This window comes from Neopelma chrysocephalum, unplaced genomic scaffold, assembly GCF_003984885.1.
Source record: "Neopelma chrysocephalum unplaced genomic scaffold, ASM398488v2 Primary Assembly neopelma1_44, whole genome shotgun sequence".
Taxonomy (NCBI): Eukaryota; Metazoa; Chordata; class Aves; order Passeriformes; family Pipridae; genus Neopelma; species Neopelma chrysocephalum.
Window position 1 is genome coordinate 22,490,419 of NW_020897703.1, and position 27,254 is coordinate 22,517,672.

General features: G+C 40.5%; 1 protein-coding gene across 3 annotated transcripts in view; it reads left to right on the forward strand.

Moving 5' to 3' along the window:
* Positions 1 to 25,682, forward strand: part of EPB41L5 (erythrocyte membrane protein band 4.1 like 5) — a 57,973-nt gene extending 32,291 nt beyond the window's left edge. For 2 of the 3 annotated variants that reach the window (XM_027678932.1, XM_027678931.1), the window contains exons 17-26: positions 9,731 to 9,897; positions 10,411 to 10,505; positions 15,625 to 15,753; positions 16,312 to 16,373; positions 17,008 to 17,118; positions 17,680 to 17,773; positions 18,716 to 18,793; positions 19,621 to 19,662; positions 20,049 to 20,179; positions 20,872 to 25,682. In XM_027678932.1, the coding sequence (XP_027534733.1) occupies positions 9,731 to 9,897; positions 10,411 to 10,505; positions 15,625 to 15,753; positions 16,312 to 16,373; positions 17,008 to 17,118; positions 17,680 to 17,773; positions 18,716 to 18,793; positions 19,621 to 19,662; positions 20,049 to 20,179; positions 20,872 to 20,929 (967 nt within the window). In that variant the 3' untranslated portion in view covers positions 20,930 to 25,682. The remainder of the gene's footprint in view (positions 1 to 9,730; positions 9,898 to 10,410; positions 10,506 to 15,624; positions 15,754 to 16,311; positions 16,374 to 17,007; positions 17,119 to 17,679; positions 17,774 to 18,715; positions 18,794 to 19,620; positions 19,663 to 20,048; positions 20,180 to 20,871) is intronic. The other variant, XM_027678933.1, reaches the window with a different exon arrangement.
* Positions 25,683 to 27,254: the final 1,572 nt, after the last annotated feature.

Consider the following 27,254-nt stretch of genomic DNA (forward strand, 5'->3'; position numbering starts at 1 on the left):
CCATTGTCAGGCATATGAACCTGCTTTGCTTCAGTATCTCTTAAAAGTAGATGATACCTGTTTCTAACAGTACGATGACAGATGTATTTTAATTTCATAAACCATATTCATTTAAAGACTTTTTATACTACTGATTTGGGATGATAAGGGGAATGGTAATTCTGCTTTGAGTTGCATTTTATTGAAATTTCAATCAGAACATATGATCAATGCTGTTTTTCTTTCTTTTGCCCTTGATTTATCTAGTATCTGAACTCTGTGCTTGTCTATGGTGGGATCCTGTTGATCGCTCGATTCCTTCCGTGGTGGTGGGTGAAAGGTGGTGGTCTCTTTATTCTTCAGCATTCTCAATATGGTTTTATTTTTGTTCTTTTGGCCTAATTGCAAGATGAGTGCTAGAAACCTGTATTTCCTTTGGTGGAGATGTTTGACTCTTGCTCCAAGCAGCTCTCCTTGGGTATCTGACTGGTGCTGCTGTTCCTGCTCATATTTGCAAGGCTGCTGTTGCTTATTGATATCTCACTGCTTTTGTTCTGAAGCAGAGAGGGCTCTATAGCCAATCTGTTTCAGTTTTGGGTTTGGTATGCCTGTTTTAGGATTAAGAACTTAAGCCTGTCTGTCATAACATTGTCAAGGCATCTAAGCTTATATGCCAGCTGCTGCAGGATGTAACCTTTGAGTGGGAGTGAATGTGGAATACACCTGCATGTAACCCAAAACAACATGTTGTAAAGAAGGCAAGCTTCTTGACAATTGATGCATTTTAATTGAGAGTGTAGTGCTTGTACTGCGAATGTGTTGTGTTTCTTTGAGCCATATAATTATTATTGAAAGTGGTTGTCTTCTGGTTTTAGTGCATTCACTGGAAACAGAACTGCCTGTAATAAAGGGCAAATCCAGCTGTAGGAAGAAGACAACAGTTTGGAGCTGAGTCAGCAACTGAGCTGCATTCTGATTTCCTAGATGGGAAGTGGGATTAGGTTAATATAGTTGCCAGAACATATGTATTTATTGCCAGGGGCTGTGACTTGGCTATTGCACCTGCAAGGGTGTCTTGGTGCTGCTAACAAGATTTCCTTCCAACTGCTACTGTCTTTAATTGGCCTGTTTCTGCATGAATTATCTTTGCTTTCTGTCAGAAAAATAGTCTTCTTTTAGAGAGAGCTTGCCAAGGATTGTTGAGAACACCAAAATCTTTTGGACTGTGGGTTTGGTAGATAGTTGGATTGAGGGAGTTTAGAAGTAAGGTCCCGACCTCATGAGTTTCCGGGCTCTGCTTGGCAGATGCCTGTACTGGCTACCTTGCAGCTTAGATCCGTCCTAATGTCAATGTTTCCTTTAATTTAAAATGTTAATGCTGCAGCTGCCAACAGCAATTGTGCCAGATAGGAAGGATTTTAGTGTGGGATTTTTTGGTGTGTTTTTTTTTTTTTTAGCTTTGCTCCATTCCTGTAAAATTGTCAGTACAGGAAAGCTGTACTGGTGTGCAGGATCTGAAAGTGTTCTGGAATATTAGCTGCAAGTCTGGGAAACCTAAAACAAGAACTGTGTCATTCTAAGTTTAGTCTTTTTCCAAGAAGCTCTTTCTGTGCCAAGATAGGACAGGAGACAAAAGTTTTATATTTTCATCCTTATTGTGGAATAAGTAGAGGATTTTTTCTTTTTTCTTTTTCTTTTTTTTTCTTTTTTTTTTTTCTTTGCTTGCTGTTGGATGTAGCTTTCCCTTAATTGCATACATGAAAGAGATGAAAAAACAATGTAACAAACTGTTGAGGATTGGAGCCCTCAGTATGTACAGGTCACTCCCTTGGCATATTTCACAGAAACCAAAATTTTGAATTTACCCATGGGTGACCTTTATATAAAACCTGTCTCTTTTCTAAAGGAGGACTATCCCTGAACATTAATCATTTACCACTGTTGAGAATCCTGAATGCTTTCCTGCTTCCCTGCCTTAACACTGTGATCTTACAGCTCATGCTCTGGCTGCTTGGCTGTTCTGGAACATGAGAAGGTGGAATTTGAGCTGAAGGCTGTCCGACCCCTCTATGTGAACAGCAACAATCATTTCACTTTGTTTAGATTTGGCTCGTTAAGTAGAGTCTTTTACATTAAGCTGAAGGAATACCTTTGTTTTAGGAATGTCCTTGCTTCAATAGTTTATGAAGTGCTTTGTTCCAAGCACTTTTTTGATACCTGACTGTACCTTCACATCAACTTCTCCTAAAATGTACCAGTGAAGGATCCTAGTGCTACATAGACAACAGATAACATCTGTTGTCTGTTCATCTGATCATCGCCTGTTTTTTAAGTATTTTAAAATTCAGCTGTTTCAGTAAATTGCTTATCCTTGCTGCTTTGGAGATGCTTGTGCCTAAAGCCTTTCAGTTTTCTAGCTAAGGGCTCCTGCATAAAAATATTTTTCAAAACACTGTTTAAAGTGGTGAGTGTTCTCCCTTGCTCTTTTTTCTAGCTTTTGGAGGACCTTATTCCAACTGTGGTATAGGCTAGCCATGACTGTGCATGGTATTTCTGTGGGTTTGATTTTGGTAATTCAAAATTTAAAATTTACAAACCGTTATGCCTTCATATGCAAAATTAGAAAGCAAGATCTTAGTTTGTATTGTGACCTTTTGTAAAATGGTCCTTTTCCAACTACATTTTTTATGTTAATCCAAGTCATAGCTGCAGTCAACTTCTTCAGTAGTATTAGTCCCTTAGTCACCTAAATTGTGAATTATTTGTGTTTGCTCTACTGTTTTTTCCTACACAGTAATGCTCATTTTTCTGAGTTTCTATTTTCTTCTCCTTTTTTTTTTTTTTTTTGAAACTTGCATTAGAATCTGCATTTTCCAGTGACTTTGAAAACTGGTATTGCTTACAGATATTGATTTCAGCTGTACGTTTAGACCTGCCACTTAAACTTGTTTTCTGCAAACAAAGCATGCTGTATACTTGGCAGGCCTGTTCCTCCATTGCGTTATTTCCTCCCATCTGTAAAATGCACACAGCTCTTACTCAGTTTTGTGAAGCGCTTTGAAATATAAAGCGCTTTTCGTTTGGTAAGTGTAGGCAATGTATACATGAGAGAGCTTAACCCGTCGTTTCAGAATTGTGCAAAAATGTGCGTGATACTGTGCAGAAAAGGGGTTTATTTGGCAGTGTCCTCACGTACACGTACATCGCATGCCTCTTCCTTCAGCGTTTACCTCCCAGCAATGCCCTCCTTCCTCATCTTTTTGCATCGATCTCCTTATCTTTACCTTTGCTTTACTTTTCCACTCTCTTCCTCCTCTGTGCCCGTTTACTAATTGTGCCCCCTCCCGCTCCCCAACACTCCAGGCCCTTTGACGCTGCCGACCGGTGTCTCCGTGGTGGAAGCGTGTGGGACGCGTGGGCCCCGCCGAGGACCCACGGCACGGATGGACGGTGCCCCGCGTTCGTCCATGAGCGCAATGCGAAGAACGCGGGGATGCACAGCAGTGCTGGTGCCTATGCTGTCCAAACCACCATGACCAGCCTCTGAGATGTGGGCCTTGCTGGAGCTTGGGACTGCTTCCCAGCAGAGCCTGAGAAATTGCCCCTTGAGCTGTCTCTGAGATAAGAACAACGGACCCAAAGCTGACTGTAGAGGGGGGGAAAAGCTTTATGACAAAGGCTCTGCATATTGTGCTGTTGGTATTTAGTCTTCAAAGAAAAAAGAACATATAGACCAGAAGCCACACGTCACTCTTACATTAAAAACAATATATATCTATCTATATTTATATCTAGATAGATCTTTTAAATTATGTTAAGGTTTTCCTTAAGATTGAAAGATTTACTTTTTTTTTTTTAGCTGGGTTTATCTTCGAAAGCCATGCAGGAAGTCACATTTGTTATAAAACTACACATGAAACTAGTGGGTTATAATGTGGTTTCAAAAATCTGAGAGAAATAGAGGATGTAACTGCCCCTCCTTTTGAACCATGGTCATGTGAAAATATCTAAGTACGTGGTTGATCTGAAAACTAACCTTTTTTTTTTAATAAGACCTCTTCTGAAACATATTGTTTGGAAATGAAATAGAATTATTTTCATTTTTTTAAGAATAAAATGATCAGAATTCCCAAAAAGGCAAAGAGTAATTCTCTTTTTTTTTCTTTCTAAAAAATTTTTATTTTTGCTGCTGTGCTTCAGTTGAAAAGAAACAGAAATATTTCCTGACAGACACCAGTTCAACCATATGATTCACGGGGTTAATTTTTAAGTCAGAGGTTAAGACTCCAGCTTCATGGCTCATTGGTGTTCTTGGGGGCCTTTAACTACATGAAGAACAGACCTTTACCTTTGAACACACTGTGTTTTCATGTGTTTTCTGAAGTTAACTTCTTTTAAATTGCAATATTCTTTACCTGTTATAAAGAAAAAAAGATGAAAAGCTGCAATAGAGGGCTTTTAAAATTCATTTATATTTGGGTTTTAGGATAAAGAAGGTGATTGAATGATTTTCAATTTCTTTCACTATGTTTCAAATTGCCACAAAGCCCAAAAATATTGTTTCCAGATATTCAGCCCAGAAGAACCAAGAAAGTAAGTGTCAGCCAGGACATAAGTTAATATTGCCTGAGATACTTTGCCTCTTCACCCCTGCATCTGACAGGGGGAAGGAGATTGCTAATGAAAAGTCTATTTTATGACTCTGCTTAAAAAAAAAAAATAAGGATGTGCAAGCTGTATATTAAAGATCTGTGAGATCTACCAAGGTGAGAGGAGCAATCTGTTGTTTTATTTTTAGGTTTAGATTATGCATGGTGGATGTTGTAAACTTGTGAAGCAAACCCATGTGTTCCTTTATTATTTATAAAGTTGCATAAGAATATGCAAATGAAAACAGGTGTTTTAACTTAACAACACCATAAAACGTCTCTATAGTTGAGGGAGAAAAAGCCACTAATTTGAATGGAGGAATTTGGGATTCTTTTGTATTTAAAATGCAAGAACACTGCTGTAATAACAAGTTACTGTTTTAAGTTCAGATGTGCTTTTGTAGAGGTCAGGCCACTGCAAGTAGTGGCTGACTCCTCGGGTATCAGAGAAGTTTTGTGAGGCTGTCAAAGAATTAAAGAGTAGTGGAGGCTGGAAGGTGCCTCTGGAGATAATTAGTCCACCCCCGTGCTAAGAGCAGGTTTGAGTAGAGCAGGTTGCTCAAGGACCACACCAGCCAGGTTTTGAGTATCTGCAAGGATGGAGAATTCACACCTTCTATGAGAGACGTGTTTCACCAGCCTCACAGGAAGAAAAGTTGGGGGTTTTTCTTGTGTTTAAGTGGAGTTTCCTGTATTTCAGTTTGTGTCCATTGCCTCTTGTCCTTTCTTTGGGCTCCCTTGAGAAGATTTTGACTGTTGTCTTTACTCCCTCCATCAGGTTTTTATAAACATTGGTGAGATCCTCCTGAGCTTTCTTTTCCCCAGGCTGAGCAATCCCTGCTTTCTCAACCTCTCCTCTTGTCTCAGATGCTCCAGCCCCTTTGTTATCTTTGTGGCCCTTTGCTGCACTCCCTCCAGTATGTCCATGTTTCTCTTGTCCTGGGAAGCCCAGAGCTGGGCACAGCACTCCAGGGTGTCTCTCCAGTGCTGAGCAGAGGGCTGGTGACCCTCCTGATGGTCATGGACTGCCCTGGAATTAACTGTAAGTTCGGTAATTAAAGCTGTGACAAAGGTTTTTGTAGTAGATTTTTTGCATGACAGATTCAGCCCTGGTTGCCTAAAATCCATCTACCTTTAGGATTAAATTGTTTCAGTGTGGTGTACCTTGTGTGCTTTTGCCACGTGGCTGTGAATCTTGCATATAACCTGAGGGTGGATTTTCCTCTGTGCTGGGCTTATTTTGATGTGCCTTCATTGACTTAAGGAGAATTACTATCTTCGTATCCATTAGGGTGAGTGACAGCTGTCAGTAGCAGATGCTGATCCCAGCAGCACCAAGCTGCATTTTTACAGGGACAGGTCACATGCTCTAGGAATTGCAATGAGGAAGCACATGGATGTCTTTCTAAACAGCGTGGTGGTGATATTTTGCTTTGCTTAGTATCCCTGAATGTTCTGCAGCCAGCACCTTTTCCCAAGGGTGTTTTCTATCCTTTGCTGTAGTTGTTGACTTGCACATATTATGCTACGTCAGTATTCGGAATTATCTTCAAACAAATGGAAGACAGCAGAAGTCTTGAATTGTGGGACTTGCTTGATTAGAAACTGAATGTGTGTGAGCTGTCTCTGTTTGTCTGATCTTACATCCTCAGGATTTTTCCTTTTGCTTTCTACTCTTTAATGGAAAAGGAAGCCCTTTTTTTTTTCCGAATATTTTACATTTTTATTTAGGAAAAAAATCTGAAAAGGTTTAAATTCACTGCTCTTCTTACCTTCAGGTACAACGTTGGATGCACCAAATTAAGAAAATTAACAAAGAATTTCATACTGTTGTACTACCTTGCAGAGTCTGTGTCAGAGACTATTCTGTGTCACTACCAGTTTGAAAAAATAAATGAGCTTGCATGGTACACCATGCTGTTTGCAATTAGATTGTTTGCAAGAGAATTACCTCTTTTGTAGCAGACTCAGTTACTGTATTTTGAAGATTGTATTTCATAAACTAGCATGAAGTATGGTTTTGCTTTGCAACTAGGAAATTAAAACCACACCAGTTGTAATTGACAGCTTTCTCAGTCACATAATGCATTGAATGCTGTGTGGCACCTACGAATATCAATATATTTGTCAGGAAAAAAGAAGAGAGAATGCAGTAGCTACTCCCCTAACTGTGTGAAACCCCTAAGCATATAATGATTTCTGTGTGATTTATTACTGGGTTAAACCTTTCCATGTACTACAAGTCTTCATTATTCCTATATGCATAATTATTTATGTGGCATGAACTCCTGGTATCTTTTATCAGCATTTCTCCTCAGAGTATTTCTTAAAATATGCTGGTAGAAGTCGATTCTGGAGACAAAAAGCCTGGCACTTACTGCTGTGCAAAGTTCAAAATATCCCCTTGTATGTGGGTAAATACAGGAACGTGGAAAACTAATGCCCTTTTCATTGTTGAGAAGGGCAAGTTGACTGTTGAAGTCCTACTTTTCCTGGGCAGCCTTTGGCTGTTTCTCTTATGATTGGTGGGACGGTTCATCAGTGTGTTTGTAAGAGATGTCAGAAATTCTGTGCAGTGATGCAAGTAGTGTCTTGTGCCTTTTATTTCCCTGTTTGACTGCTTATGAAGCCAGCATGGTAGTCCTCCTGCAGGTGCTCTGAAGAGGGTGAAGAGTCTGGGTGGCCTCAAATTATTTGATGCTGTTTGGAGAGCTCGTCTTTTGTGCCTGCAAATTCCAGTGGCTGAGGGTCTCCCTAGTATGACTTTCCTCCTGTTGACTGCGTATCTCAGGGTAGCTGAATAGGTGTTTCAGTGGGTCTGAAGGCAAGATGGGGTCAATTCTTACTTGAATCTTGGCCTAGGAGGCTTCCTTGAGTCCACCTAAAATTCATTTAGTTTCCCTGAGGCCCTGCCATGATGCAGGGGTGAAGCTGCAGGGTCTCACCCTGGTTGTCCTTGCTACCTCAGCCAGTTCTCCATCCCATGGCACAAATGGCAATAAGTTTTTATACAAACTTTGGTCACCTCAGTGTAAGCAGCTTTTGGAACACACTGGACACTGAGTGTGCTATTTGAATATGTTGTCACATTTTAAGACTGCTCTGATCTGTAGCAGGCAAGTTCTTGAATCAGCTCTCTTGTCTGTCTAGTAAATATTACTGCAGTTGTCGTGGGGAGGAAAAGGCTAGTGTAATTATCCTAGCAGTTTTCTAATTAAGATAAATTTCAGTTTTCACTCATTTCCTCTCCGCTTTGCTACAATGCTAAGAAAAGAATTAGAAGACTTAAACACAAAGAAGCATTACTGATGCTCTACATTACCTCTCTGATGTAGAGTTCATGGGAACTTATTCCAAGTTTATTCAACACATGGTGTCAGCACCTCTCTGTGCTGCAGGCAAAATGTGAACTTTCTGTAATGGTTGTCATATTAAACAATTGGGAGGCTATTTACAGAAAACTGTCAGAAAAAAGGAAGAAAATTGTTGTCTTCATGTGAAGATTAGAAAACTGTCATACATCATCATCCTCTGATAGTAAGGTATGGGATTCAGTCTCACTTCCTTTGTTGCCTTAATTGGAAAAGCATCTACTCCTGTCTGTTACTTCTAACAAAAGTTTCTGTATCCATCATTCCCCCTTTGCAAGGCTATCTACTGCTTCCCCATTAGTGCTGCAGAGAGGCTGCACAGTAGGTTGAAAAGTTTCCTATTATTTGCTTTGCAAGTAGCTTCTTATTCCACTGCTTTAAGAGAATCAAGCAAGTGACTTCAGTTTGCCTCACAGCAATTAATTGTTTTAAGATGATTCGTACATTATTAGCACTAAAACGGTGATATCCTTGTAATCTGTTTCAGAGGTATATATTTAATATTGGAAGGATTCTTTTGGGTGCTTGAGCTGGAGGGGGAGAGTTTTTTCCTGGAGCCTCTAGTGACAACAGGGCACTGCTTCCAGATTCCAGGGGCTGGAGAGAGGCATGGGGCATTAAACTGGTATTGGTAAGGGAGAAACTGGTCTAAACTGCCCAGTAGGAAGCATCTCTTGTCTGTGCTTAAGGATAAGTTCTGTTGTGGATACTTGCTTGGTGTCATTGTTCTCATATTTGGGACAGGACTTTGAAAAGTGATAAATTTTTCTTCTTAAACTAATATTGCAGCCAAACTGATTGTAAGGGTAATTGTAGACTAAAATGGGCAATAATCAAGGTGCAGTTATGTGCATAGGCCGTGTCTGATTAACCCTCTTGTTCTGCAGCAGTTGTTCCTGTGTTTGTTAGTTTGCTGTTAGGAGAGCTTTAGCTGCTCCCAGACTTGGAAGAGATGTATGAGATTCCTGAATGCTCTCACAACATAAGCATCATAATATAATTTTTCCTTTTATAATTATTTTTCTTTGTTCATTGGAAGTACAGCTCGTAGGACAAAATAAAAAGGAGACATTTCCATCAGAAGGCAAAGGAGGTGAAACAAGTGATTCTTACAGGGTACAACATACATGCTGTGGTTCACTTAAAATATTATGACTACTAAAGTTTCATTCACATCTCTGCCTAAGCTACCAAGACTGAAACTAGTTATAGGTGTGCCTGACCATAACAGTATCAATGCAGACCTGTGCAGTGCACCCTTCTGCCCTCTGTTCTGCTTGCAAGTGCTGGGTGAAGTGCTGCACGAACAACTTTTTGTGATACCAACTTCCCTCCCTCTCACTTTTCTTTTTCTCATGTAAAAATCCTAAAGGGTACCTTGAGTTTGTTAGGAATACTTCAAATGTTTGTTCCAAAAAGTGTATGTAATGGTTTAAAAACTTCCCTTCTACTCTCTTCACTTTTTTCACTGCTGTGAGATGATGCAGCAGGCAACACAGACCTGTTCTTTTATGAAGTCACTTACAGAGACATAAAATGTTCCCTTTGTCATGTTTTTTAAGCTCACTGAGAGCCAATGTCTGTTGAGTTACCTGAAATACTTTTTACAGAATGTATCTGGTTAGCAGAAGACAGCTTGAAAAAAGATTACATGTGTCAAAGCTTTTTCTTGTTACAGGAAGAGTGGTAACATGATTCTGCCTATCTCTGCCCATCTTTCTGCCTTTGCAGCATCCCTCTTGTTGATTTGCTAGACAGCACAGAGCTGCCAGAAACTTGTGTCGATGATGCCATAGGCCGTCCAGTTGTTGGCTTGGCAACAGGAGATTCAGAAGAGGCTGTTAGTTGCCCTCATCCTGGCACGAAGGAAACTGCTGCTGAAAAAGCAGACTCTGATCGTAAGCAAATTTACAGATTTTTTCATATTATAGTGTGTGGTGTCAAAGTTAAATAGTTAGGTTGCTATGAGATTGTTTCCTTACAAAAATGCAGAACTGTTTTAGAAGCTCCCTTAGGTTATATGCATAAGGACAGTTTTACCCACCACTGGGACAACAAAGCTTATTTACAAAGGACAGAGGTACATAGGAGAAGTCAGATCTTTGTTGGATCTGACTTTAGCCACAAATACAGTGAAGTGCAACCATAAAAGCAATTAAGTGTGTGTGCTTGCTCATTCTCTGTTGGGTAGATGAACTCGCAGGAGTGCAGAGCACTGTGATTAGGTACACACACTCTGTAGGATTGAAACTTGCACTGAAGCCTGAGCAAGTAGGCAGATTCTCCCATCCCTGTGCTTTTTTGCACAACTTCAAACCCATGTAATTAGTATTCAGGAAGAATGCAAGTTACAAGGCAAATAACTCCACAATACCATTAGGAAGATGATTTTTTTTTTCTATCTTTTTCAGCATTTGAAGATACATTCCTAAAATTGAAACAGCTGGAGACAGAGCGCAGCAGCCCTGTGCCAACTGAGCGTCCCAACGTAAACATAAACATACAGGTACTTGGTCTTCATTCCCCCTGGCACAGTCACTGAGTTTTGATCAGATGATTCTGAGAAGTCTTCCACTTGCCTTGGTCTGTTTGCAGAATTTTTAAGAATATGAGTGAGTAATATTGGGGGGTAGTAAAGGAAATGCAACTGCTTTGTTATATATAAACCTATGTGTGACAGGGCAGTGAGATAAAGATAGGGGGCAGAGGTGCATGTATGCAGACTGCAGCCTGGTGAAATTTTCTGAAATCAATGGGAGCAAAAGGCATAAATGCTTGAAATGTTTCTCAGTTGTCTTTATCTGTAGGTTACTACCTGTATGGTGTTGTGTAGTCTACCCTCTTTTTGGAAGGGGTGTGCTGCTTTCCTGGCATTTTTCTGTTGCCTTAGGTAACCCTCTCAGAAGGTTTTTTTGAGATGTTGGAGTCAAGTTTGCTGATGATCCATTCCTCCTGTTAAGTAACCAGTTTGTACCTGCTCTCTGAAGTAGGTGTTAGTGTTCTCTGTGTTTACATAGAGAAGAGTGATGTGGTTTGATTAAATGCTCTCAAATCCTTCTGAGCAAGTCAGGCTGCACTTTCACAGGCAGCTGAGCCAAAGTACAAGCTGCAGTGCCCTGAACGAGGTGAAGGCACTCTTCTCCCTTCCTCCCTCCTCTTTGCTCTTCTCTCCCTAGCCTCCCTCTCTCCTCTGTCCTTTCCAGGAATCACTGCATGTTTCAGTGAGCAAATGTAGTCTACAAAGTGGCAAACAATATTTTTTTAGCTGCCTTTGTTTTGAAGTTTTTTTAAGGTGTTAGATTTCATTAGGTTTTTGATTTGTTTTTTAAGTTGGTAAACAGTGAATAAAATAGGTTCATAGAAGGGGTCAAAGGAATGCCAGAGCCATAGTGAAAATAAGTAGTGTTGCTAGAAGGGATGGAGAGGACAGGATCCTCCTTTACAACAGCAGTGAACTTTGATAGACTTACTGGTTATCAGACAAGTGCACCCATACCAGGATATTCTTCTGTTTTTTTTAATGAGCTTTAAAAAATTATGGAAATTAGATTTCCTGTACTGTGCTTTCCCTGATGTTAAAGCTTTAGATGCTTTATCGCGTTTTGGGCAAGCAGAGAGAGTAAAACACCTGACACTGTTATCTCTCTTTGGGCTACCCTCCCTTCCAGGGAAGCCTGAGGATTTATCTAACTTTCAGTGAAGCAGCAATGATTTTTCTTGCTCCCTCAAGAGTAAAAGGAACAAGGTGCCAAGAGAGATATTTAGCAGTATGTGTTAGAGCTAAGCCCATTCCTAAGCACTTGTTCTCCACCTCGGTGTGAGAGAAGGCTGCTGTGGGTGGTGCTGCAGGCTCTTTGGCTCATGTCCCCTTTAAGGACTGCTGTCAGGGATGCCTTGTGCACCTCTCTGCTTGGTGAGTGCATTACAAAGATTACCAGGTCTGTAAGAAGATTAGTCAGTAGCCTGTAGGTCCTGTTATGCTGAAACATGACTTCTGCATAAACTAAAGCAAATGAACACAGCTTATTTAGGAATATTTTGGCCCATTGACCTCTGCTTTAGTTCAAAGAGAGAGGGAAAAAAATGTTTAATTGGTTAATTGAAGAGAACAGAGCAAAAATGTCTCAATGGTTTTTAAATTGTGGCTGATATATAATAAGCAAGCTAAGATACCTGTAATGAGCTAATCTAACAAACAGCTGCCAATTCAGTATAGTCACAGTTATCCAGCTGCTGTCATATGAGGTGCTGAGTAACTTTAGAGGTTACAGATACTGGGGTGGTAGTAACCTGATTAGAGAGCAAGAACATTTGCATAACAGGGAATTACATGAGGTATGGATCAGCAGTATGCCAGTGTGGTTCTTTCGTTGGGTAAAAGAGACTTCAGCTTTCAAGAAGGAAATGCAAATTGTATTAAGAAAATACAAGAGCAGATCATCAGTGTTTTTTCTAGGGTAGAGGAGATTAAATAAAATTTTTCAGACTATGATGTAGCTGACCAAGAGGTCATTTGAGAGTGGTTGTTTAAAAAAGATAGACACAGATTAGATACTCTCCGCATACTTTAAATTCTCTGTGTTTCAAATTGCAAAGACATGTAGGTTACAGTAGCATCAGATGAGCACACCCTTCAGAGAGGAAGGTTAATGGTTTGGAAACGAGTCCTCAAAAGAGTGACCTAAGAATAACAATTAAAAACACTTTGTTTCCTGCCTTTGAAGGCTGCTTTAGAAAAAACTATAAATTTCCGCTTATGATGTTTGTTACAAAATGTACCTATTGACTCTTCTCCTGTACTTACTTTTGTTCTTCATCTATTAGTCAAAGAGGTGTTTGTGGTATCCTCTTCAGACTGAACTGCATGGGACTGCAATATAGCCACTAAAGCCTTGCAATAAACTTAGATCCGAGAGCTTGCTGTTACTTCAGAGGAATGCAGTGTTCTCTCTGAAAGTGTGTGGTTACAAATTTCAGCATATTTCATCTCCCTTGAAGTTTACCAGTGCATAAGATACTGACTTATGTAAAAACAGTTACAGAATGTGAGAGGTTTGGTAAAATGCATTGGGGGAAAGCATTATCTTTCTGCTTATGAAGGCAGAGCTGTATCCTGAACTTCATGACACTCATATGCCAATGAAGTATTCATTTAAACCTTGTTAATGAAAAATCTTTAACTGTCTTCTATCGGGGGTCAGAGTTAGCCTGATAGTCATCTTTATGTAATTCTGTATTTGCAGTCATTCAATCTTGATTGATTCCTTTGATAGGGAAATATTTATCTAGCTATCCCTGTTCTTCTAGGGAGAAAGAGAAATCTTTCCAGAATGAGAACTGGGAAGGGGGGAATGAATAGCTTCATTCTTCACTGCTGCTCACTGCCAAAATCTGTTGGGATGGAAGAATGCGACTTTGTCCTTTCCCAGCTTTCACCAGTGCAGTGACCAGATCTGACAAAAGAGAGCAAATAGTTTTAAATACACCAATGCACCGCTTTCATCAGCTTCTGAAGTGAAATGAACAATAAAAAGTTCACCCTGTTTGCCCGTGTTCAAAGTCTGCGCCAGGGTCAGAAATGCAAGAACATGAGTGTTTGCTTTTTCTGAATTTGTTGTGATCTGTAAATACATGGAAGTTGCTCCAAAACATGCCTGTATTAGACTTCATCTTCCTGCATAAAGTGATTTTCAGTGGCACTAGGAACACTGCTCAAAAGCAGAAAGTATTGGGATCACATGCCTTGCTGATGCCTTCAATCTTTCCTTCCCTTTTTACATCGCTGCCTAGCTCCCTATTTTGATTGGAGAATGTAATTTGTCTAGTCCATGGAAACAGCAAACATTTGTAACAAGCTAGAATAATGACAAACCCCAACAGCTTTCCTGTTTTGTGTGAACACCTGAAGTGTCTTGTCATTTAGACATCTTGAGGCTTTATGAGTTGCTGGATGCTTTTCCCTGTAGCTACATGCTTTTTCGAGCACAAAATAGAAAGGCTTGAGAAAAATGGATCACTAATATTGATGCAAATATTTCTGTAGTGCTATGAAATTTATACTCAATTACATTAAAATATTTTGTAATAGTACTAAACTTTTCAAAAGTAGGGAATCTAATTGTTAATAGACTGGAGTGACCTAATGAAATTGGTTGTTCAGGTGGAGAAAGCTGAGAGGACGTTAAATGACAAAATGGTGCTTCAGGTGCTCAGTTAAAATGATGAGATTTACTGTATTAGTGGAATAATGCATTTGAAATTCTGTGCAGGAACTGTTACTTACAGTGTCTGGTTCAGTGAGGTCCCATGTAGGGATTTAAGCATTATCACAGTTGGTTATTGTGACTGTACAAATAATAATTTGGTTGTAGTTATTCCAGACTTTTGGCAATTCCAGCAGCTTCTCTAAAATAAAAACACTTAAATGTTTAATAATTGTTAATCTTCATGAATTATGTGAATGCATCTCTTAATATCTGCCAGCAGTAATCATCATCAGCAGTGGGTTGTTGGTCCTCATACCTTTTTATGTTGACAGTGACCCTTGAATATTTTGCAAAGTTCATTGCTGACTGGGGTCAAAATTTTAGAATGAATTCTCCTTTAGATAGTCTCATAAGATCCTATTTGGATATTCTGAAATGTGATTTAGAGGGAGACAAGAGAAGGAAATGCTTTTCCCCTCTCTAGAGACCAAATACCTACAAGTTCTCACCAGTGTTTCCATTGAATGAAAAAAGCTGAAAGTGGATGGAGAGCTGTGAGGGGTATTCATCTCACATTTTTGACTTCTCTCCCCCGCTCTCTCTCTTGCAATGGGCTTCATTCCTTCTGGACACGCTGCAGTTGGTGCAAATAGGAGTGCAGCAGGATTGTCCCTGCTCCAGGGAGTGCTGCAGAAATGCAGCACTTACCTCCAGGGAAGAGCCTGTCTAGACAGTGGCATATGGTGAGGAAAGCAGGACTCTGTCTCCCCCTGCTGAGTCATACCCTGAGAAGGAAGGTCACAAGGTTTAGTTTTCACTCAGTTAATTAACTTCTGCCACTAATCAAATAGCAATTAGTAGATTGAATGCTTAATTAACATTTTATAATTAAGAAATACGATTCACATAATGAAATATACTGTAGTGAAAGGTATCTCATTTTTATTTGTCTTCATTATGTCTGTGGCTGCCAGTTTGCTCTGATATAATCAGTGGCTGGAGAGGTAGCTAATAGCACATTAATTAAACTGTTGTTCTAATTTATAAGTGGATTTTAAAGTAAAAATCTTCCCAATTTGCATTCCAGAGTAAATTATCAACTTTTACTTAGGCTATAGTGGTATGATATATAACGGCTGCTATATTGATCTCCTATCAGTAAACTCGGCTGCGGGTTTAGGATGCACTTCATTTCTCGCACACTGTATTTTTAGCACAGCATTTTTCATCTCCACATTTAAGCATTGTGCCTTTTTTACTTTGTGTTGCTGTGACTTTACAACTGAGTTCCAAAATAAAGGAAAACATTTGCCTCCTTTTCAGTATAAATCTGCTGACTTTCCTTTCACTCAGAGCCCTATTGTTATTTAGAGATTTTCATATGGGAACTGCTTCTAATAAAGATCTTTTCCTGTCTAGGATGAAGTGGTGAAGTTGACAGACAAATGTCTTAACAATGCAATCGAGAGCCCAATTGTAGCAGCAAAGTGGCTTCCAGCAGATCTCAAAAGCAATATCCTGAAGGCCCAGGCAGAAGCAGGTCACAAGGTAAATGCTTAGCTGAGTAGGACTGTGACGCTCTCAAATGTTTTATTTCTCTTCAATTGCCTGATGTTGGAGAAGGTGCCTTGCAGATAAGGGTGTTCCAAGAGCCTTGTCCAAGGTAGAGTCAGAGAGCTTTTCAGCCTTTCTTCACAGTGATAGTTGCCCGAGGAGGAATATCCATCCTTGATGATACTCAACAAGTAACTGGACAAGACCTTCAGCAAGCCCTGGTTTGAGTGGTCACTGAGCCAGATAACCTCCAAGGGTTACCTTCTAACCAAGCAATGATTCCATGATTCTGTGACTGAGACTGCACTTCTTGCATGTTGTAGTAAATTCTTTAGCAAATAATGGTATTTTATTTGGTTATCTTGGTGAATTATTTTTATGTCTGCTCTGAAGTTTTCACACAGAACTGATGTTTTAAGTCCCTGAGCTGTAGATGAACAGGACGTTTTTGTTCTGGGACAGAGACACTCAGCTCTACTGTGAATCTCAGAACAGATACAAGATGGAAACAGGTATCAGAAATATATGTCTGTGTTCATTTCTTCCTCTTAGGTTATAAAAGATGACAGCATGACAGGTGTCAAGAACTCTAATATTCAGGATGCTGCTACCAGGTACTGAACAGATTTGGAAGAAATATGTGATGTAGCTACCCAAGTACAGTGCTGAGAACCTGCAGTTCAGTGGGGTCTGTCAGTGGCTTAGTGATAGCTGCATTTTACCTTTGCATAGTGTAGCTTAACTGCTGAGTGTGAAGTGTTTTCAAAATGAAAACAAAGACTGTAGTTTTATTATTTACAAGGTAATGCAGATGCTCTTTATTCTCCCATGCTTTAATTTGATGAACATGGTTGCGACAGCGGCTTCAATCACTGTAGTTATTTCTGACATGTGAATAGCTTCAGTGTGGGGAGAGGGGTGGGTCTGCTTACAGCAGCTGTTTTCTAGTGGAGAAGAAGATAGTGTACAAACCTCTGACACTGACAGTTGTTTTCCTGAGAATTACTAAATCTCAAATGATTGCTGGGTCCAGTGGAATTGCAGGCATTGAAAAAATTCTAAGGGTTACAACATCTAATTTCTTGACCATTTGTGAAGATGTACATCTCAGACTGCACATGGTCATACTGAACAAAATGTACATGAAGCAATCCCCAAATTATGCTGTCACAAGTGATTTATTAAGAGCTTTCCATGGAAGGTTATACCTGGTTTTTGGTTTGTTTGTTTTTTGTTGGTTTGTGCCAGGAACATTCTCCTGTCAGGCAAATCGCAGCATAGCCCCCCAGCAACCAGTCCAGTATTTCAGGACCTGAGAGAGCTGCTGAAAGCAATCCCTGCTTCAAACACCTTTGTTCCGTAAGTGATTCTGGAGGAACATGTTTTGGGGGTAAAGGGACCATGTGGAGATTATCATAAACAGGTCTGAAAAGATGAGGAACAGTTGCTGAGCGTTTAGGCTACATCTAACTAAGCAGGTTTACCAATGCATCCTTAATTCCTGTTGCAGCAGTTAATCAGTGTAGGCCAGGCCTTGGGGTGAGTATCCAAGCAAGCAGTAGGAGAATCTCTTTCATCTTCTGAAAGGACTGAGATACCTGACATCCTGCTGCCCCTGGCTCTAAAGAGGAAGATAAGAGGATGACAGGAAAGGCTTCAGGCGAATTAGACATGAGGGCTGAAGAAACTCCTCTGAGATAGAAGACATCGATACTGTTGGGTCTATACACAGCTGTAGCTGAAACTATGACAGAGAGCAGTAATCTGTGGAGGTAGTTGGAAGGCATTTACGTTAACATACAGATATCAGTCTTTTGTCTGCCTCAGTGGAGTTGGTGTTAAGTTTCTGGGCTATCTGGGAAGCAGCACTATTTTGTACTACCCAGGCAGGGTGCTAATGAGAATGTTTTCTCCTTTCAGTAATGCATTGAATGAGGACAATGCTGCCTCTAACCACGAGGACCTGCTAATTCCAGCTAATCTGGCTCCGGCTGAGGAGGCTGCTGTTTCAAAGGTATCACCACCTGCCAGCCTGGAAGGTTTCTGTGTCACATTCTGAGCTACTGATGCCTCCAGGCAAGCCCAGCAGACCTTGCCACATGCCTCTCATAACTCAGTGAATACCAGGCGCCAGTGAATGCCAGAGAGTGCTTTCTGGAGCAGGCAGGGACACTGCATAGATCTCGCCAAAGGCCATTTCTGCATGTTCTTTCAGGTTCTTGGCCTGACACTGTTTCTTTTCCAAACTGATTGATTTTCTCACACTGGTGGGAAGCCTCTTACATGCCAATGATTTGATGCTCCAGGAAAGAGACTAGGGATGAAATTCTGACATAGGCAGTTCCTATCAAAATAACCACAGAGGGAAAAGTTTAAATTGAAATTTTTAATTGTTATATTCTGGTTCCCTTAAGGATAAGCTAATTTTTAACTGGACTCCATGAAACACACAAAGTAATTCAGGGGTCAGCTTTCCTTTGTCCCTCTCCAAAAGAGAAGTGGAGTCCAACAGTGGACTCTGCTATTACTTCAGCAGACTGACGGGTTGTTCTGGATGACTAAAGCACCATGACCTGTAGCTGTTTTGCCTCTAAAACGGTATTATGTAGTTGATCCCACTAAAGAATTACCAATTTCATCTTCTGAGTTCAAATGCTCAGCTCACAGACCTTGCTGACCTTGTGGAATGGCACAGTACCCCACCTTTGGATAGGAGGATGGGACAGTTCACTGCTTGCTGACAATGGCAATGACGTTGTTTCTAGTACATTGGTGAGAATAACTGAAATTAAAAGGCTATTAAAAAAACTCACATGGAAAGATTTGAGAAAACAGACCTGAAAAACAGTGGTGTTCATTAAAGACACTGGTCTATAATTTGGGAAGCCACTAGAGTATTCAGCAGACCTATGTGGTTACTACTGGGAATTCAATTCAAAACTGATTTATTCCATAGAGCACTCCAGATGACCAGGACGTTTCCTTAACATCACTGACAGAGAATCTAATTGACTTTACAGAAGCCACACCTCGGGTAAATGTATTTCAAAACCAAACTTCTTCCTTCACACATATAGTGGTTTTTACTCATGAACTCTCCTCCGGCTTTAGTTTCTGTCTGCCAGGCTTGATCTGCTGCAGTGGAATGAAGTGATGGACCTGGATCACTGCATATGTACCCCCCACCACTTGTAGGGTGGCTGATGTAGGGGTTTAGACCTTACAGCTTTGAAAGGGAAGTGAAGGAACCTGAAGAGTGAACTTGTATCTATGCCACAGGAACCTCTAATCTTATTTTAGTACACTTGCAAGTGTCAGCCTGCTTCTCAGGCTTTTGGGTATACATAACACTTCAGAAATTATATGTAAATGTGTATATACACATATATATGTATATATATATACATATATGCATATGAAATAAATACTCAAAAATTAAGCTTTTAATACAAGTCAACCGTTTTATGTAGATAAAAAAAAATCTCTTACAATCTGCACTGGCAAAATGGAGTTATATTGTATACACCAAAAAAGAAGGGGGGAAGAAGAACCTTTAAACTGTTCACAGAAGTATGCTCTTAGTTAATGTTGTCAACAAAGCACTAAAAAAATAATGGGTTCCATGACCCTTGGGAAGAGAGGGCTGAGCTGATGCTGCTCCCAGTGTGTCTGTGAGTGAGTGGGATTGGCTGAGTGGGTGCCACACGTGCAGCTCATCACTGGTGTGGTGCAAAGACTAACAAGGGGCAAATATCCAAGATTGTTTTAGGGAGAAGTGTTGTTTAGGGAGGCAGTATTATTTTGAGAGTGTTCTCTGCTACTTCCAACCTTTTCATTGAGCTTTTGTTTGCTTTTTTGTAGGTGTCTTCCCAGCCCATCATAACACCGAGGTGGTTAGTGCCAGTGAGTTACTTGACCATTCCTTAGCAATCAAATAAAAAAGAAAGCTTTTGTCTTCATTAAGAAACAGGAGTTCAAGTAAAATAGTAAAATACAATAATTTGTAATAATATGAAATAATGTACCAGACCAAAAATACAGCAAACTAATTGGGCTGGAGTAAATCAGACAACATACATGCCTTGTTAGTAGTTAAACTTTTTTTTTGCTGTATTGCACTGTAGGTAAATACCGTAAAATTTCTTTCAGAATTTGCGTTTAGTGAAACCCAAACTGGAGGTTGATGAATCTTATTTTTTCCAGTTATAAATAAATCATATTGAAAAATTAGCCTGTCTTGTCCTGGCAGGTGCTTATTTCAGTTTTTTGTTTCATTCTCCCCCATTCAGACGGGACTGATTTCCAACGGGCCTTTGGGAAATGATTTTGCCTTATCCATGAAGGCAGCAAAAGGCAGCACAGAGACTCTGTTGTCAGCTGGATTGACACCATCCCAGCAGACAGCTGAAGTCCTTGCAAGGTAAGATCTCCTCAGCACTCATTTCAGAAATCTGTATGAAGTGGGAAGGAAACCTGTGCCCCTGCTGCTTCCACTGGTCATTTAGACACAGTGCCTTGTTTTGTTGTGCTTATAAACTGTAGTTTGTGTCTCACTTTATAGCATTTGAAATATTACAAATAAATAGAACAGCTAATATGTGTATATTATCATTTCACTTCAGTTTCTTTCCTTATGTGCTAACATGTTCTAGTATTGGATTAAAATTATGGTACAGATAAATATTCTGAGAAATCTCTTTACAGTGTTTCAGTACCTGTCAGAGGATTGGTGGGGGTAGAGAGGGATGTCTCCCGCTTATTTCCAAGCTGTAAGGATGTCAGAAAACCAAATTGGTAGAAACCTTCCCCCTTGCTATGCCATTCTGCCACACTGGTGAGGGAGGATGATGGCAGTGATGATCAGGCCTTTCAGCAAACGCTCTGAAAGAGTGGCAGTGATGCTACTGCTGCACTGTTTGAATTTGATTGTTTGCTCTTCTGCAATTGTCCATTGATCTCATTAAGGTTTGTCCATTGATCTCATTGAATTAGGAGGTGAACAGCCATTAATGCTCTTTGGAGCAATACTGACCTTTTTCTTTTTTAATGCTTCATGGCAGGCCTTTTTGGAGGAATGTATTTACAGAGCCTCATTTTTTTTTCCCCTTTTAGCCCAGTTACTGAAGATGCTACAGTAAGAACAAAATGTTTACTCACCACTGAACTCTAGAAGAAGGAGTTTCTGAACTTCTCACCTTGTAAAAACTCAAATCTTCTAACATATCTCCAAGGGATCCTTCCAAAAGACTTGCTTGGGATCAAACTCATGTTGAATGGGAGTCAAACCACCACCTGGTTTGCTAGGATCCAGGAAGAGACTCCTACGTTTATTGCAGTCTAACTGGAATTTCAGTCTAAACTGGGATATGAACCACATACACATTTGATCTTCTCCCTTGGGAGGAGCGAAATGCCACACTGGAGCTAGTTCTGAACTGAGGAACAGAAAGCAGTTGTGTTCTGCTCATGCTGGGTTTATTGTTACTTACCCTGTGGAAGGCTCTCACTGTGATGTGGGGTGTGGTGTGAGCTCAGTGACCGCTGCAGAGTGATTAATATCGCAGAGATTAGGAGAACTCATAGGGCCACCTCGTGGCCATGCTCTGTACAGGGACTCACAGTGGTAACTGTTTCATGTGGCCAAGGACATGTTCTTCTGTGTGATTATTCCCTCTGTTTTTCCTTCATTTTACCAACACATACTCTCGTTTTTGGCCTTAAACTTAATAATCCTTGCACCCCTTGTTACAGTTCGTGGAAAGCATGAAAATCTAGTCCATCAGTGACCAGCTACGTTGACTGGATTTGAGCTGCTGCTCATTGCAACCAGGAAAATGAAAATTGACCTGCCAAACAGCTTATAGCATTAGCAGACTACAGCAGAGGTTTCACATTTGGCACTGATTATTTAATTTCCTACATGACTCAAATACATCTGTTTTAGGCTAGAGATGTGTATGTTTTAAATGCCAAAGCAGGGAAGGTATAAGTCCAGCTTGCTTCAGGAACTGCTTATTGATTAATTTTGTTGTCTTGTAGGACTAGAAAGGAAAATAATTTCTTTGTTTCTCTTCATACTATTTCTGGGTGTTTTTTCCAGATGCTGTGCTTCAGGAATACTTGCCAGCTATTTTTGCGGCATGAGGGTACAATTAGATCAGTTCTTAATGCCACCTTGAATCCTGTTTCAAGTGTCATCTAATAGTTTTATGTGGAACAAAGAATAGAAAGAATAGGGTGAAAAAAGAAAAAAAGATGAAAAATTCCTGTAAGCAGTTCACATCTCACTAGAAGGAAGGTAAGAGCACACACTCCACAGAGCTGGTGAAGGCCTTTTGGTGCTCAGGTGAAGTAGAGGGTACAGTTGAAAGAGATCATTTGAGCCCAGGGCAGCAATATCCTCACATGGACATGTAGAGGTGAGCAAGTGGACCCTGGGGATACAGCCTGTGAAAAAGGTCAATGCAGAGTCAGAGGGAGGAGAAATAAAGATGATGAATTACACATCTAACAGGGAAGCAGAGATGAAACAACTGGGATCTTTCTTAGGAAGAGGTTTGTACATACGACTGGGGTTGGAGGATGTTTTCTGCATAGTGCTGCTGTTTATAAATATTTATACGCAGATGGTTCTTAGAAACAAACTTAAATGTGAAAGTTGATTCTGGAACCTGTATGCACAACTTAATTTCTGCCCATTGGCTGTGTGCACGTGTCTCAGCATAAGCAAAGATTTGGACCAAACCACTATGGATTGTGCAAGTAAGCTGGTGCCCAGCAAGGCTGCTTTGTTCAGACCAAGGCATTCTTGCTGCTGTTGTGCTCTTTGCAAGATGCTGAGAGTGTTAAGGGAGAAGCCAGCTGGATTCTGCGTGGCCCACTGCCACTCCTCAAAACCCCCGAGGCCTTAATAGAGAAGTGTAGGAACCAGAGAAAGTGCTTAGGACTGACATACCAGAGTGACTCTCTGCAGACAATGATTTGTAGCCATTGCCTCAAGAATCAGGAGTCAAAATGTGTGGCAAGTGCTGCAGGTTCCCCTCCAGTCAGCACCTGAAGCACTGCGTGGGCAGGTCCCCGCCCTGCCAGAGGGGAGCCCCTGTTCTGGACTGGGCACAGGGTTTCTGCTCACCAGCCCTTCAGTTCTGTCATTGCTACTTCCAGTTTGTATTGGCTTTTCTTACACTTTTAAATCTGAGCCTTACTGCTTATTAAAATGTAGAAGATTCACGATTCAAATATCAAATGTCATAGTCTGGATTAATAATGCAGTTGCCAACAAAGTTCCTGCAGGAAAAGGGAAGCTATGGCTGCAACAGTCTGCTTCCTGCACAAAGCCAGGACTGTGTGGGGAAACTTGGCACTAGCTATTGATCTGTTTGCTCAGCAGCTGAGCTGGCATTCACCAGCTACATGTGTTGGGTTTGTAAATAGACAGAATGAAGTAGCATTTTCTTAGGCATGTTTGATATTTGACTCTTCCCATTGGGTTCAGGAGCTCTGTGAACTGTCAGCTTGAATTCCTCCCAAAAGTGGAATAACAGAAGTTTACAGTTTTACAGCACTGCATGTTGAATACCAGCCTTGGATTCCTCCCAGGCAATCACATACAGCAAATACAGTAAATAACGTGTGGTGAGTGTGTCCCCCTAAAATCTAAATGGTACCAAGTAGCCAACTGTTATTTCAGCATGGTTGGGATAGTGGTGATTGGAGGGAATGTTGAAATTACACACGTTCACTCACACACAAATTTCAAAGGGTGAGGCTTTCCTCAATTTTCAAAGGACTCATATTTGAAAATTTTTACTTAAAAGTTCAAAAATTTCAACTGTTAATTTGGGAACCTGCAATTTCTAATAGATTTGCAACCAACTCTTTTCAGTGATATCTGATTATACTCAGAGCAAATATTCACTCCATTTAAGTCAATGTAGCTTACTTAGCTAACCCAAATCATTGCTTGCATAGGAAGCCTGGCAAAACCAAGGTCACAGGTTTGTGATCTGAACATCCTGCAGTTTGGCATCACTGCTTTACTTTGAAACTAGAGGTATTGTGTTATATCATGACTAGCTAGCAGGTAATACAGCATTGCTCAGCACCTACATTTTATCAGACACAAATAGGGATAATTGTTCCTACAGTTAGTGTTATAAAGTATTAATTAATACTTTTATACTACTGAGAAAAAAGGATTTTCTTACCATTGCTATACTATTGATTGATTGGCTATAGGGTCCAAGCATTCTCTTAAAGTTTATTTTTTGGTATTTATTTAAAGAGATTTATAAATAAAACTTTTGTGTGAATCTGGTATCAGGATGTTGGCAGGTCTGCCAACCACTTAAAAGCTCTAAGAGTTGACAGGAATGAGTTAATGCATGTTAAATGATTGGATCTAAAAGTGATTTTACTCCAGTCACACTCCATAAGTGATTGGAGTAAAAGGTTTTATAGAAATCTTAACATTTTTAGTAACAACACCCCAGCCCATATCTCAAACTAATTAACCTTGGGGAGATGCGTTTCAGTCTCACCCATTTAGTCCATCAGTCTGTGTGCGTTTCCAGGCTTTTGAGTATTAAAATGTGGGAGTTCAGGCCTTCTTACACTGGAAGTAAGGGAATCTCTTCATTGATTCAGTGGTAATGGCATTTAATATCAGGTATGTTATGTGACATAAAATATCTACTTACCTGGTAATCGGTCATGGCTAATGAATTAGCTGGAATGTGTTTGACTTTAAACTTAAATTCCACTCATACTTTGTCAAAGACAGACAGCTGTGTAACAGCTATGTTTTGGGCAATTTTTTGGGCACACAACTTTGGCAAGAAAATTTGCAGCCCTGTTAGAGGAGCTCAGGTGAACAGTCCAGCTATGTTTGGGTCTCTCTCTACAAACTGTTTCCAGTCCTTGCCTGCTCTGCCTTTGTCTGCACCCTGCTCATTCTCGTTTCATGAAGCAGAGAAGTACTGTTAGGAGGAGCATATCTTTCACAAGCAGCACTGGATGTATTTTTCACATTGTGAACATGTTCTGGTACACCTCAAATCTACTGGTGAAGTGTTAGCACCTCTGTTTCATGGCCAGCTAGCATTTAAAGCTCTGTCTAAGCACATAGAGTATTTATTAGTTTAGAAAGTTGTAGTGTGTGTATATATATATAGCTGTTAGACATGGTAACATCACTGCTTTGAAATGCAGCTGGACAATCATAACTTTTAAAGCAAAAAATAGAAACAACCCATGCTAATGGCCTTTCAGTGATGCAGGTGTGATCCGTGTGTTTGGTCTGAGTGTTGGCATTGCAGATGTGAGTTCAGGGCCCTCCCCACGGTGCCCTCATGGAGGCGGAGCCAGTGGGATCCCGCTGGGTGCTGCAGTGGCTCCGGTGCTCAGGGGGTTGATCCAGGTTTTCAGCACAGCCTGGTCAAAGCCAGTGAGGGGGGGCACTGCCCCTGCAGCGCTGCTGGACCCCCACAGCAGGGAGCTGCAAGAATTCTCCTACAAAACTCACCTCCTTTTGACTGCTTGGCTTGAGCACTCTGTTTCATAAACACACCTCCCCACCACCACCTATAACTGGACAAACTTATTTTTAAAGTATGTAAGAATGAATATTTTTTTAGCTAGATATTTTTTGTTAAAGCCACACTAACTACTGTATTTTTACCTTTTATATGTAAAGCTTGGCAATAGCTCTCAATGTATAATTTATTTGTTGGGTTTTTTATAAAACGAAGTGCACCCTCTTGCTTCTGTTTCACAACACTGGTGATGTATGAACTGTCTTAGGCACTGCACTGAGAACTGTATTGAAACTGTACATGGGAACAAGTAGATTTGTAGTCCACTGAACCCAGTCTCGAAATGTTTATACTGTAGTTTTGTCTTAAATATACCACATCAGTGCAAAAGTCTTGCAGAGTCATCTTTAAGCACCGCTGCATTACACTGTTATGGCAGTAAAAGGTGGGTCACCCGGGGCTGGGGACACAGGCTGTGCCTGGAGGGCCACTGGGCTGCTGCTGTAAACTTAATTTGTTGTCAGTTAAAGCATAACTTAAGGTGGCACCTAAACTTGCAGGTAGATGCTAAAGAATGAAATGCCTTTTTTCCAACAGAGCTGAAATTGGCCAGGAGGAATGTCAGGTGTCCAGTGGTTTTGAAAACCAAAGTACCAAGGCGTGCGCCCAGAGAGGAAGCTTGAGCTGCTGAGTGTGGTTCCACAACATGCAGGCCAGTTAACTGAGCAAACCCACTTTTAGTTTGTGTTTGAAGTACAATAGTGCTAATGACTGTTTAAAGGAAACTTTTTATTTCCCACCCCTGACTTTGGTGAAATGCTTAAGAAGGCAGCAAAGGACAGCCAGACCATTTGATCATCTTCATTTCTCAACAATTAATAGAAGTATCAAAACGAAAAGAAAAAAATTCCATCCGAATGACTAAGGTCATGGCAAGTAATTTCTCTTGTGGCACAATTTGTTGTGTAGGTCAAACTGCAATCCCACTGATACGTCGCTGAATGGTTCTTTAAATTCACTTAAAATAATGAAATGTTTAGGTTTTTTCTGTTATTAATTGGAAAAAAACCTCTTTGAATATCTACATTTTAGAAGAAAATCCTTCTGCCATTCATGCATTTTAATGTTCAGAAACCAAATGTTAATTAAAGACAATGAGTTTGTTGAGGTGTTTAATGCTGATTGATTTGTTCTCTTAGATATGTAATTTATGATACAATAGCACATCTTGTGTCTCAGATGAGATTACCAAGAATGCTGCATCCTTTTGCTTTTATTCCATGGATTGAATTACTGTGGGCATATTAGATATGTGCAAGCTTCTCTGTTTCTCAGAGACATTCTAAAACAATCAAGCTTCAGTGGCAGCCCCTTCAGTCCATGCCCAACCAAAAATGGTGTGTTCTGTTTTGTTTCTAAATATTTGTCACTAGCTGGAGTAATTCCATTCATTATTTCATGCTGGCCACCACCGAGCTTTCAGATGGCAGCAGCTTGTAGTCACTTGCTTGGGCCTGGGATGAATTCTCATTAACTGCTACAATTATGGAGAAATATCATCAGCACATGCCTGAAGGTTCTTCTCTTCTTCTCTGAAAAGATGACTGTGGCGTGCAAACAGGAGTGAAACCACCTGAGGTGCTCTGAGAGCCCTGATGGTGTAGCTGATGGCACTGGCTGAGTTTTGAAAGGGAAAATGACCCAGGAAATGTCATACAGTGTTATAAGCAAGGATTGTGTGCCTAGGTCCTGACACAAGTTTTTCGGAGAGAACCTGAAATATGGGTCATGCATGCTGAGAAGGAACTGAGGTGTCAGGCACTCTTGTGGGCAGCTGTGGGATGCAGTCACTTTAAATCTCAAACCCCTTCCCTTCCAGCTTGAGGTCACCCTTGTTTTTCAAGACATGGGAATGGGCCAGCAAGGGGAGAAAGAGCCTCCAGTGGCTTCAGCAAAGCTGCT